Source organism: Typopeltis vanoorti, chromosome 17 (assembly GCF_054136105.1).
Source record: "Typopeltis vanoorti isolate ZY-2024b chromosome 17, IOZ_Tvanoo_1.0, whole genome shotgun sequence".
NCBI lineage: Eukaryota > Metazoa > Arthropoda > Arachnida > Uropygi > Thelyphonidae > Typopeltis > Typopeltis vanoorti.
In genome coordinates, this window is record NC_143565.1 from 99162996 (window position 1) to 99178110 (window position 15115).

General features: G+C 32.0%; 1 protein-coding gene across 1 annotated transcript in view; it reads right to left on the reverse strand.

Annotated features, from left to right (window-relative positions):
• The window catches only part of Atg2 (Autophagy-related 2), a 616887-nt gene that overhangs the window by 402974 nt on the left and 198798 nt on the right, over positions 1-15115 (reverse strand). The window contains exons 16-19 of the mRNA XM_090407292.1: positions 14845-15017; positions 7438-7543; positions 3244-3478; positions 2688-2830 (exon numbers count right to left, since the gene is read on the reverse strand). Of these exons, the coding sequence (XP_090263418.1) occupies positions 2688-2830; positions 3244-3478; positions 7438-7543; positions 14845-15017 (657 nt within the window). The remainder of the gene's footprint in view (positions 1-2687; positions 2831-3243; positions 3479-7437; positions 7544-14844; positions 15018-15115) is intronic.

The window sequence follows — 15115 nt, forward strand, 5'->3', positions numbered from 1 at the left end:
TCAAAACTAAAACTCTTCCTCGCTGGTCAGCATTTTTCTTTGAATAAAGAAGTGACTGCAGCTGTAGAGGGGTATTTTGCAGATCTTACTGATAACCACTACAGAGACCAAAAAAGAATTGATTGGAACTTTTCTACCATGCCTTATATAGAAAAGAATTTTTATTCCAGACTGAAGGAATCAATTAGGGTTATCCAATTGCATGGAACACTGAATAAAAACCAAGGCCTGATATTAAGTGACATGTGGAAAATCTCTTATTAAATCTTTTAACATTAGAGATTTAAACTACACTAATAATCACTAACTGCTGACAGTTAATGCATGCCATGAATTTTACATTTATTGTCTAGAATGAATTTGGTAATGGTTTTTCAGCATTTAGTCAACTCTGTGATCCATGTGTTTATAGTTTTTTCATGTTTTAATGTTTTGGTGGTAAAACTGGTAGGTGTATTTTTACTTAATGTCATGACTAATAAATTTCCTGTTGTTTTATAAAATTATTACATATAAAAATATATATATATTTTATAAACAATTAATTAAAGATATATGTATTTCATTGAATAAATATTTAAGAAATACACAGTGTGCACCAAATCATTTGTAATCACAGCTTTCCATTTCAACTCAGTGGCAGATTCTAGAATAACCTCTCCAATTTATATCTGCTCCTGTATAAAAGTGAGGTTTTGCCCCCCCTCCCTCCCATTAGATCTGGGGATTTGTATCCACGGCATAGTCTGATACTCAAAAATGACTATTGTAAGTAATGGACATGGTTTCTATACACCTCCAGATGAATACTGGTGATTCTTCCTGTTTGTCTGAAATCCCCCACCCAAAAATCCAGACTGCAAAAAAAGCAATTGGTGTTCTCTACATCTGGGGCACCTCAGGAAAAAACCCTGTGTTTTAAGAAGGTATGATATACCTCCTTCAAGCCATACCAAAAATTAGCTATCCTATTCCACTCACCTAAAGATCCTTTCCATCATCATGACCATGGGCACAAGCATCCCTTGCTTCTATAAATTTTTGTATTTTGAACAAACAGGAAGAACTGCCAGGATCCATCCGGAAGACCCCAGAAACTATATCTATCACCCATTCTGGAGTGACTATGGCATGGATCAAAAAAGTGCAATTCCAATGGGGAGAATTTCCCTTTTATGCAGGAGCAGGTATAAACGGAGAAATTATTTATAGAATTTGTTGCTCAGCTGGATGTCTCTGTGCCCATGAAGATACCTTATGGACAAGGGTGAAACATTGGTTTAATAATTTATTAATTACTAAATAAATTTAGTAATTATCTCTAGATGTTCTTCTCCACTAAATATCACCATGAGTGATAATCAATATCCAAGCAGCCATACCAGATTAATTCTTTCATATCTTCTCTCGTCTTTCAAATACTTCATTTCAACCAATGCAATTATTCCTTCCACAATCAACTTGCTAGCTTATGAACTTGGTGACATCATAAATCGTTGTGCCTGGAAAACGCTTTTTTTGCTCATTCTTCTACAACATCCCTACTTATGCAATTACCATAGATCACTCAATCCTTTTTCAGCTGTTTCTTGTTGTTTGTGCATTCTTTGTTTCTTGTGCTTTGTTTTCTTTCTTTTTCTACCTCTCTTGATATTTACCAAGTGCTTTTCCAATCTCTTCAATGCCTACTTGGCTTTTGAAGTACTCGTCATAGACAGCTTCAAAATTACTACCACTATACTGAATTTTTAGTTTTTTTATTACTTCTATATACTATACTTCCTTACTCATACTTGCCTCTTTCAAATCGCTATCACTTTCTTGAATACTTCCAAGTATTCAAGAAACACATGTCACTACCTGCCACTACCTTTTTTGCACATGTCACTACCTGCCACACCAGCTTATTTAAATTTCTATTCTGATTCATTCTCAGTCTGCTTAATTAGTACATATTCTAATGTCATTTTTCCCACAAACTACTCACACTTACCAATGAGTACATTTTGCACATGCTACATTGCAGGAAATTGTTCATTTCAAAATTGAGCAAACTACCTACACTGCATACTGAATTAAAGCTATATTATAAACTAACTGAAATTATTAAAAGTACACAGTATCAATTGAAAAATAAAATATACTTTTCCTATAGACACATTATGAAAAAATGTTTTCATATACTCACTAGCTCTAATCAGTATTTAATTTGGCAGGCCTTGATAGTATTTTTTTTTTTTTTAAAGCAAGCTACTTAAAAATAAATAAATAACTGTAAATAATGAATTCACCAAACACAAATATTTTACCACCTTTCACCTTCTCTTTAGTAGGCCCAATGACCTGTGATGCCCAAATAATGTAGTTTCATACAAGCCTATTTAACACTGAGAGGGAATTAGTGCCATCTTTAGTCTACTATCCCACAAAACAGATCTGTCTGTTTAATGGAAGAATAAACCTGACACTTCTGTGTGAAACCAACTAACTGATCATCCATCCACTGAAAGGACCTTATAAAAATGTTTTTAGACAGGATTTTAACCTGGGTCCTTTTAAACCAAATAGAATTGTCACTGCCAAATGGGCTAGAGACACTCCATGTTTTATGAGTGAATAATCAATTACCTCAATTTTATTATTTGTATTAATGAAATAAACAAAAAAAGAGAAATGATACTCCTTACCTATTATAAAGCACTTCATAGAAATGTTTATTTGGAAGGAAGAGATTAAGAGTAGGAATATTAAATTCTAAGCTAAATCTTGTATTATGTACAGTCTTCTGAATGAAGTCATGAATTCTGAATTTATCAGCAGGCATTATGACCTAAGTAATATAAAAATATATTAAAATTAAATCATATCCGATAGGCACATGTGATCTAAATATTAATGAAAAGAGTGAAATATATCATGAATCATGTATTGTTCTTAGCTGCTAAAACTTTAATGTACTACAGTTTTAAAGAGAACATTTTATTATCCTAATTTCTTTATGAAAAAAATTAAGGACAAAATGAATAATCACAGTAAGAATCAGTGACCTAACATTTTTCTTACATGAAATTATACAGTCTGTCATTCTAATGAATGAAAGACACAACATGATGTACAGGTTAATTAGTAATCACAACTGTATTATCATTTATCATTATTATACTTTATTTTCTATATAAAAAAGAAGACAATAATACTCTTCATATTAAGGCTTTAGTTTCAAAAGCCAAAAGCTTTTCTCACCTGATCAACTTCATAGCTAGATGTGGTTTTTTGGTGTTTATCTGCATTTTCACCTTCAGTATTAATATCATTCTCATATACAACCTTCCTTGAAGCAAATGGTGATATATCATCTTGTTCAACATGCAAAAACATTGTTTCCATGGAAGTTGCTTGGGCAGAAATATCTTTGTTGTCCAAAATTTCAGTTTCCAAAAGAGACAAAGACACTGGTGGAATAATTTTGATAGTTAATCTGAAAATATTTAAAAGCATATCAATTACAGTAAAATGGTTTAGAATTCAATTACTAGCAAGGAAATGCACTATTAGATTTAATGGAATGAATATAGCATAGAGAAACAATTAAATACAAGTTTAATGGATCCTACATTTCATCTCAGTAACAGACATCATCAGGGATACAATCTTAAAATTGCAAAAGTACACTCAAAATAACAAATGAAAAAAATAGATTAAAACCCTAAAGTCCTATGAGAGACACCCTCTATGGAAGCTGTTGGCTAGCCTTAGCTGTTGTGCTGGAAACCTAAGAATTAAAGTTTCCCAAACCTTGGAAAATTTAACACAACCATACGAGGGTGGTCTGAAAGGTTTTCAGCCTCGACCATAGATGGCAACAATATGAGCTAGATTTTTTTTTTTTTTCTAAGTTGGTACATCTGTCATAAGCATCCATGTGAAATTGCAAGTCATTCTATCAAGTAGTTTGTTTTACACAGCTGTCTGAAGCAAAAGTGTTGTCTGTATCCCTTGAAATGAATAAAATTGAGTATCATGTGGTTATAAAATTCTTTGTAAAAGAAGGTTTAATGCCAAAAGAAATTCATTCAAAGATCATAAAAGTTTATAGGCACTCCTCTCCTTCATTTTCAAGAATTAAGAAATGGGCTGCAGAGTTTAAATGTGGCCATACTAGCCTTGAAGATGATCCAAGCGAAAGACATCCAAAAAGTGTAACACCACCAGAAATCATTGATCATATGCACGATATGGTATTGGATGACCGGTGAGTCAAAGTGCATGAAATTGCTGAGACTATAGGCATTTCAAAAGAACATGTAGGATATATTTTGTATGAAGAATTGCAAATGAAAAAGCTTTGAGGAAGATGGGTGCCACGCTTGCTCACAGTAGATCAAAAATGACCTTGCATGAAAATCTCTGAACAGTGCTTGGAGCGTTTTAACAAGAATAAAACTGATTTTATGCATCAATTTATTACTATGGATGAGACTTGGATTCACAATTACACACCAGAATCCAAATAGCAGTCAAAGCAGTGGACAGAAGCCAGTTGTTCAGCACCTAAGAAGACAAAGTCGGTTCCATCAGCAGAAAAGGTCATGGCATCAGTGTTTTGGGATGCTAAAGGCATTTTGTTTATTAATTATCTTGAAAAGGGTAAAACAATAACCAGGGAATATTATTCCAATCTTTTAACCTGACTAGACAAAAAAAATTTGTGAGAAAAGACTCAATTTTCAAAAGAAAAAAAATCATCTTTCATCAGGACAATGCACCTGCCCACAAAGGTGTTTTGGCAATGGGAAAATTAAGGGTTCTGCACTATGATTTGTCACAACATTCACCCTATTCCCCAGATTTGGCTCCCTGTGACTTCTATCTCTTCCCAAAACTAAAACTCTTCCTTGCTTGTCAGTGTTTTTCTTCGAATCAAGAGGTGATTGCAGCTGTAGAGGGGTATTTTTGGAATACTTACTAAGTGAGAACCACTTAGTAAGTATTCCAAAAACAAATTAAGCCATATATATAGAACTAGCATTAGGAGAAGAACAAGCAGGGTTCAGACCAGGACGAAGCACAATTGATCAACTATTCACCTTAAGATAGCTAACAGAAAAGACACTAGAGTACAACCAAAGTTGCTATATAAATTTCATAGACTTTCTTCAGGCATATGATTCAATCCATAGAAGAGAACTATGGAAAACTATGAAAGAATTTGGAATTCCCAACAAAACCATAAGAATAATAAAGAATCAATACAAGAAATCTGAAAGTGCAGTATGAGTGGAGGACACCTTAACCAACTGGTTCCAGAGAGTGGAGTAAGGCAGGGATGCAATCTGTCACCAGACCTGTTCAATCTTACACTGGAAGAAGCAACCAGTAAGGTCTTAAACAAAGAAGACTCTGGAATCAAAATATATGGGAAAACTATAACAAATTTAAAATTTGCAGACAACATTGCATTATTTGAATGCACAGAAGAAGATCTACAACAAATTTCTGATAAAATAAAGGAAGAATGTATAAAATTTGGATTAAACATAGACAAAACAAAAACTATGCAAATAGGAAAAGAAAAACAAATCTGAAAATTGAAATTGATAGTATGAATCTAAGCAGGTAGAAAACTTCATCTACCTTGGAGGAGTAATTGAATACAATGGTGAAATTACAAAAGACATAAGCTGACGAATCAGTCAAGCATCCCAAACTTTCATCGTCATCAAATTCCTGACATGTACCTTCAAGGGGTGTACAGGATATGATAGTACTACATGAAAAATTTACATCATTACTAACTTCCTATCTACAAGAAATAACAATAATAGACAAAATTCAAGAAAGAAAACTGCGATGGTTTGGCCATGTGACCAGAATGGGAACAGAAAGACTACCAACTAAAGTCCTAAATACAACGATGGAAGGTAAAAGATCCAAAGGGCAGCCCAGAATTAGACAGACAGATAAAATAAAAGAGGACCTGAAAACCAAATCACAATAAGCGACACCAAACTGGACAGAATTGTTCGGACTCCCCAGGGACAGACAGAAGCGGAAAGAGTTAATTCGGCCTCATCATCATCCACACAGATGATGGAAGAGAGAAGAAGTGAGAACCACTACAGGGATGGGATAATGGTGCTGGAGCATTGCTGGAATAAATGTATTAGTCTCAAGTGAAATTAGATTAAAAAAGAAAAATTATTTTGAAATTATAAATTTGTTTTTTCATTGTTAGGCTGAGAACTTTTCAGACCACCCTCGTATGTATTAGGTTTAGTTTGGTTTTTGAAATCTACTCCTGATTCTAAGAAAAGCGTTTCAAGTTTATATTTGTTGCAGTGAAGCAGAGTAGGGTTCCCCCCCCCCCCCCCCATTTGATTTTGTGCAAGGTATGTAAGGCATAACCACCTGGCAGCGGATGAATAGTATTCTTCTAGGCTGATGTCACTAAATCTCCCATTTTGACCATGATAATTTGCAAGAACAAGGAACAGAGAGGAGAGGATCCTTAGAAAAGTTGATAAGGGCAGTCAGCTTCAGATGAGTTTTGAAATTTTGAAAGCAGAATTGTATTATTATATTTCTTTAAAGGTCTGGCAATTTTTACTGAGTGCCTTGGATATAGGGAATCATAATGACATTATTGTAGTGTGTGTTGAGAGGGATGTAAGGTGATGGGAGAAACAACTAATTTGTTAATGGTTACAGTGCCAGAAAATATTAACAAATTAGTTGTTCCCTCCATCTCCTTGCATTCATCTTAACATACAGACTACAGTAATGCTATTACTATTCCCTTTATCCATGGCACCTCAGGAAAACTTTCAAGTGTAAGGGCTTGTCTGGGAGGAGGATTCACCCCCACGGAGCCCACCATTTTATACTTTAATATTAAATCAAATCCCTTTCAAATGCCAGCATCAGTGGCACAAGATGGTACTCAGTTTCAAGCTTGTAACACAGGGATTTGTGTTTTTTTTTTTTCATCTTACAAGTTACTGCAATTTGTCAAAAATGTGGAGATAGTCTTCCCTTGCTTCAATGTTTAAGGTAAGTCAGAATTAGAATAAACGAAAACATTTAGTCCCATAAGCAAGGTTCCCTGCTAATCCACTCACAAGACTAATAAACTGTGAGGGTGGGTTAACATCGACAACAAATATATATACCCCTCAAAACAGGCAAACCGGCCTTGTGAACATACATTTACAGTCACAAAATCCTTACTGTAGGCCAAGGAAGGCAACAGGAAACTACCTTGTTCCGTAACTGCTATTCCCTGGTTAAGTAACATATTGCTATCCCTCCGACCATAAAATTGATAAGAACTAAACATATACATATATATATATATATATATATATATATATATATATGTATATATAAATATAAAATATATATATATATAAAATCCATATAACATGCAATTATACACACCTTGGCCAATCAAAGCATTCGTGTTTCGTATCACCAGATGCAAATGGATCTACAGATGCTCTGAGAAAAGATATTGGTTCTTCTGAAGGAGATAACTGATACAAAGCTGAAAATTCAAGCATAGCTGGTTAAAATAATCAATTTTTGCTTCAACTTTTACCTTGTGATAATTTTAAATTAATTAACAAATTTGTTAATTAAATTCAAAAAGTAATTTAATTTGTTAATTAAATTTAATTTAACTTGCATTAACTTTTTTTTTTAATTTGTTTATGCTTCTCTTCTGTTTTGGCTTTAATAGTATGAAAGTTCGTTCAATAGCAATTATCAAATAATACATATTCTTAGTGCAGATGTTATCGTCTTTGATAGTATATTAAAAACATTCCCTACTATTTCTGGAATCTCTAAACCCTATACTCAATATTTTATGTGAATCTTAAGAAATATCACAACTATTTTCTGAAAGTGTATTTTCAAAAACATTTCGTATATTGCTGGTTTTTTTGTGAAGATTAATAGCTTCAGCAAGATTATCATCATCACCATTAAATACTTGATATGTATCCTTGGGGTGTCTACTTTATGCAACCCCCACTAACAGAAGCGTGAAAGCCTATAGTGCACTAGTACTGTGCATGGGTTAGGGATTTTTTTTTTCTATTTTTATTAATTTTATAATTGTTTTCATTGTATTTCAATAATTTTCAATGATTTTTTTCAAACATTCTGGAAACTCTGCTCTAAACACAAAACAGAACTTTTTCAAGCCACTTCAAGTTTCTGCCATACTAACAAAAACACTTGTCTTGCTACTTTTCTTCTCACATTCTGTTTATGTGACTATACCACCATAGATTAGCTCTGCTAACACTCTCCTGAATGCTAATATAAAAGTCCTTCCTAATATCCTCATTTTTAATATGATTCAGTCACTGATGGCATCTGCTCAATCCTCTACTTATTCTCAGAACTCTCATGTCATCTCTAATCTTTGATTAACTGTTTTATTTCTAACTCAGCTCTCTGAATCATAAGTTAAAATTGGTTTGAAATCTGTAATGCATACAGCTAGTTACATTTTTTTTCAATTTCAATTAAATTCATTCAATTGGTTCCTCATCATGCCAGCTTTGCTTATTCTATTGTCTATTTTCATATTTAATTAGCCATCTTTTATTAAAAATTTTGTCTAAATAACCAAAATATTTTACTTGTTCTTAGGATGCAGCTGATGTTTCCATTGTACCTATTTTCATAGCCTGTCTTTTTTATTACAGATTTTCATGCCAGATTTGGCACAGCAGTTATTCAATACAATTTCAAGAAACTCGACTTACATGCTTACAAAAATCCAGTGTAACATCATCTGTATAAAAAGCCAGTTGAATATCTCCAATATTGATATCAGCCCTAATGCCACTTTCTTCGTAATGTATTTCATATAGATGAATAAAAAGTGGAGATAATGTGAATCCTAGACTCACACCTGATTTCATATCAAACCAATTGAAATATAGACTAAATATTGTTATTTATTATGTTTCATTTACCACATATAAGTGTAGTTTTTAAAACAACATATAATTGTAATTTTTAGATCCTTTTTCTTTTCTATATTTGAATTTTCTGCCAAACTCAAATACTGAAATTGTTAAATTCATTTTTTTCAACTATTTGTCTTAAGGTGAAAATCTGATCCTGACAATCTCTTTTCAAGTACAGTATATGCTTCCATAAATTATTCTGGAATATTCAGTAGGGAAATTCATCTCAAACTGTTTGATTTCTCTTTTTATAGATGGGTACTACAAAATCTCTAAAATATCATCTGAAATTTGATCCTCTTCTGAATTATATAATGCAACCACTGTAAAACGTTTTGTCTATTTTCAATATGCCAAATCCCTTCCATATATCAGATTTTTGATGGTTATTTTCTATCTAAACTATTGGTATGAACTCCTGATTGTATTTTTCTTGAATATTTTCTGTCAGCATTCTGTCACTTTTTTTTTGTTTTATTTAACAATCTTCAATGCACTTATTCCAGACATTCAAACAGAAAACCAATAAAATTAAAAAAATCTGCTAATTCATTTTTATTTCCCAAAGGGAATACAGTGAGGCCATTCAGTTGCTCACAGAATAGCTAGCCCAAGAATATCAATAATTTTAACTGACACCAGGAAGGAGAGTACAGCAAACCACTGCCACTATCTCAGTTCCTAACACTATGTATTATTCTCTGAAACAGTGCGATTCTTACAATCTACAGTCTTTTTTAAGTTGCCTAGCACTATGGATGCAAATGGCATGTCCACAGTACTTTACCAATAGACTGTTACATTAGTAAACAAACAACAAAAATGGACAGACATCTAAATCAAACAGACAAAACAGGCCACCAAAATTCTGTATTGATATAAATAAGTGGGAAAAGACTGGAAGACAAAGTGGTATCGTGAGACCAGAACAGTTCACATGGTCTGAGACAATGACAGGAAGAAGAGGTTTTCACACTGAAGATGGGGTGTAATATCCAGTATGAAATATATTCATGTGATCTTTTAGTATTGCCAGCCTGGTTGGCGGAGTGGTTAGCATATCTGCTCTCCAGCCAAAAGGTTGTGGGTTCGATTCCTGTCATGGGCATGGATGCTTGTGAAAATGCTAGTGGTAGTGGGCAGTAGATGGCATTGGTATAGATCAGTGGTGTTCAACCTTTTTTACTATGTGAGCTACTTTTCTATAAAAAGTTATTCGGCGATCTACTCTCTTATATAGTATAATAATATCATGATAATATTATATAATATCACCATGATATAATATCTTATAATATCTGTGATATAATATAATAAGTGATATAATATCTTATATCACCTTCCCCCAACCTGATATCTGATTATGCACAAATAAACAATTTAAAAAAATACACAGCTAAAAACGTTATTTGTGTATTTAAAAATTTATTGATCACTTTTAATTATTTTAATATAACAAATATTTTAATACAACAAAAAAAAAAAAATATATATATATATTGAAATAAAATATTTATTTCTCTATTTTGAAAAACCAAAGTTAGAAAAAACAACAGATTGATACAAACTCACAAGTTACAGGAAATGCAGGTTGATTAAAAAAAAAAAAAAAAAAGTTAACGTGAAATTTGGCATTGTTTGGACCTCACAATATTTTCATAGTCAAGTTGATATGAAGAAGTGGCCAATCGCAGACGATCATCCAAATGATCATTTGTAATTTGGTTTCTTAATCGATTTTTTATGACGGTCATATTTGAAAAAGTGGATTCTGACAAGTATGTCGATCTGAAATACGACAGAATTTTTCATGCAATAACAGTTAATATTGGGAATTTTTCATGTGCATACTTCCAAATGACTTCATTGTTTATTGATTTTAAATGTAAACTATTCCGAATGTTTATTATCTCAAGTTCTACTTCAACTTGGTTTATATCAAACAGCCTACTAATTTTATTTGAAATTTCTGTGATGTTCAAGTTTTCTTGAAATGGATTATTGATAAAAGATAAAATCATTTCAGTTTTATTAAAATCTTTAAATCATTATCATCATCATCAAATTCCTGCCATGTATCCTCAAGGGGTGTACAGGATATGATAGTACTACATGAAAAAAATTACATCATTATTAATTTCCTATCTACAATTTTCCTCCAAATCAGTCTGTTACTTGTCAACACTCCAATATTATCAGCTCTTATATTTCTATCGTCTAAAGCACTTTGTACCTTATCTTTATCTTTAAAAAAATTTATCTTTATCTTTAAAAAAAAATCTTTAAATCTTGAATTTATTTCTTCCTCAACTAATTCTATTTCACGAATAAATTCTTTTAAATCATAGCGAAGCATTTCTTGATTTTGTTCAAAAAATTTTAATAAATATGGAGATGTCTAAATTCTCAGTCATTTATATTTTTCTTTAATAAAAGTAAGTATTGTTGGAAAGTTTTTATTGAACTTAACATGTCAATTAAATTTTTATCTCTACCTTGTAACTCTAAATTCAAATTGCTTAATTTCGTACAGAAATCTACTAAAAATGATAAGTGTAACAACCATCTTTTATCACTCAACTGTGGATAAATATCTCCTTTTTCATCAAGAAAATGTTTATATCATTAATTAATACAAGAAATCTTTCTAAAAATTGACTTCTGCTGAGCCAGCAAACACTATTGTACAACAGAAGTTCCCTATCATCATCTGATTGTAATTTACATAACTGTCGTTGCAGGGCTTTTCCTCGAACAGAATTTACAATTTTAAATGTGATGTCCAAAACATCTTTTGTGTTTAATCTTTTACCACACAGTACTTGTTGGTGAATAATACAGTGGTATACGTTACAAAAATCTGGATATTTGTCATCGTTTTTACATAATGAAATGAAGCCCGATTTATTACCTATCATTGCAAGAGCACCATCAGTAGTAATAGACTCAAGTTTAAAAAGCAAAAGTTTGTGTATTTGATCTTTTAGTATCATTTAATTATAATTTGTTACTAATATGTTTTCTGTGCTTTACTTACCTAGAATGCATCAACATCTACAAGTTATTTTCTGGCTACATTAATATTATACAATATACTCTAAAAAAATTTCCTCTAGCACAGCACAAAATATTTCCTTTAATTCTCAATAGAAACAGATCAGAAAAAGTTCGCCTAATCTGGATATACCAAAAAACCTCTTGGTGCTGATTATATTTAACAAATTTCTCAATATTCATGCTGAAAACTGAGTTCTATCCTGCTTTTGACACCATCCTAATCCACTGATATTTATTGTGTAACTTAGATATTAGCCCACATCAATCCAATTACTATGAAAGATACAAATTTTTGCAACTAAATTAATGTGCTATTGTGGTCACCTCAATCATTTTTAATATATGTTAACTGTTATATATAATGCGATAAACTTCTTGAAATCTCTGAACTAATTAATGATTGTCATTTGAATTCACCTGCTCTTCACAGAAGATATACTTTGTCACCTTCCTTTAAATGTATGAAGTATGATGGAATTCCAGTGGATGCTCCTAATATCTAACATATGAGTCAGGTTTGACACAAAGGAAATTTTAAATGAGCTTCTATCTTACAGTTGCAGATGAGTTGAGATGAGAAAGTTTTTCTTTCTCCAGGATCTTACACCACAGGGACAGTGGATGGATCTTTATCAACAAATTTCCCAAATAGCGTCAGGCTTCTCAAGAGTTCCATTAATTATTTTTTTCCTTTTGTACATCAATGACTTTCTTGATATTTGGCAATGCAATCTGCAAAATTGAAGGCATATAATGATATGATAATACTGGAAAGGAATAGAATTGAAATTATGCAAATATTTTTACATAATTAGGTGCAATAACTCCATTAATAATATGGGAGGGGGGAATTCTGATAAACACCTACAACAAAAATGATATTAAAGTAACTGATATAACCACAAGAAAGAACATTACCATAACTCTGCTACTAGTGTCATTTCTTATGCTTATATAAGTTGCTTTAATATTATTTTTGTTCTGGGTGTTTATCAGAACTCTCCATCCCCCCCATATATATATTGCTGGATGGATTATCATATCCGACCGGAAGCAAGTCGGAATTCTGCCATGGGCATGGATGCTTGTGATTGTCTGGAAACAGAAAAAGACAACAAATTGTCCTTTTTAGATATTCTACTCCTCTGCTCACCATCAGCTGAATTAATACTAATACCTCCATTAATCAAAAGCTTAGTTTCACTGGACACTACATTCAACAGCAATCTGCTTGCCTTCCCTCAGAGAAGACTGGAATTATAAACTTTAGTACAACATGCTCACATTATATGTTCTAAGTCTCAACAATTACAATAAGAACTCATAAACATCAAATGATATATGAAAATCAATGGCTTCTTCTCAGAAAAGATAACACAACAGTTTTTCAATTCCTATAATCATAGCTCAAATAACAAGGAAAAAGTACATCAAGTACCAATCCCATACATTTCTGGCATCTCAGAATCCATTTCCAGAATTCTTAAGAAATAACCTGCACAATTTAGTGACTACTTTTCTTCCTATCAGCAAATTATATCATGGTTTCCATCTTCCAAAGATAAACATTCTGCTCTGGCTCTTCCTCTTGTATACCAAGTTCCTTGTGATTGTCATCATTCTTACTTTGGACAAACCAGATGCTCAGTAGAAAAGAAAATACAAGAATCCCAATCTTACATTAGCAACAGGAAATTTGAGAAATCTAGTTTGACACAACACAGAATACATATAGACCACAATATCCTGTGGTCTGAAACATGCATACTTCATTTATGCCACCATAAATTTGATGTTTGTTTAAAGAAAGTGCTGAGGATTATTTCACTGTCCAGACTTAAATCGGAATGACTGCCTCTTATTATCTAAGATATGAGAAAGTCTTATTCTAATCACACATCCCTAAAGTTATTTTTTTAATACAGTTAATGAATAATTAATAATACAATGTTTCCTCAGTTATAACCATTGCTTTGCTTTATGTATAACATCATGCAGCTGTTATTGTTTCAAATCAATTCATTGTTTGCCATTGATAATGGCCTGTGATATTCAGGCTGAAAGATATGGCTTAAATGAATACTATTACTTATTTCCTTATGTTATTGTGTGAATTACTGAAAAAAAAAATACAATTTCATAAAATAATAATAGAAAAATGTTTCATACAGTGCAATTTCCTTGGTTGAAAATTACCAACAAAATACTTTTTTGGTAATTTTCGACAACAAATACTTTGTTGATAAAAGATAAAAAACATCTTTTATTATTAATTAGAGAAGTCAAATGGATGACGATTTCTTCACTACCAACAGGCCTAAGGATTTGAATTTGTTACTGTCACATAACATTTGTGAAAGGCTTTAAGTGAGAGATGATGGATGATCAAGGACTGTTTTCACATTACTTCAGATCAACTATTTCATCAATAAGCAAGGTGGCAGTCTCACACCAAGTGATGAAAATAATCTTTCATTCAAAGCCTTTCGCAAACATTCATGTTTATGAAAGGTTACACATTGACTGTTGACTAAGAGATATCTCATATTATAATTGCAACATAACCTATTGGCACCAGAGGCAAGTTTACACATTAGGCCAGTGCAGTCCACATTCTAAAAATTAACAAAGAAATAAGAATTAAAATGAATATTAAAGACTTTCAGTAGACATGATTTATTATATGATACTTCATACATGTTTTACTTTATTAGTTTAACAAATTATATATAAACTATTAAATATTATGATGAAAACACAGACAAACAGATAAAATGAGACCAACATGGACATACAGACATACCATGAAAATCTTTACACTGAATATCACAAACAACATCTCTTTCATTAGAATCTATAGAAGTACTGAAAGATGCCTCAGTTAATTCACTATATAAAATGTCTTTTCTTAAATTCTGTTGCCACCATGGAACTCTGTCCATATCATGCAAAGGTCTTAAGTCAGGAACAGGAAACCTAAAAAATATACAGAAAATTACAATTATATCCTAGTCAAATCTTAATGCAGCAAACATTGTTATAACAAAAATTTAAACCAAATCCACATAAACAAA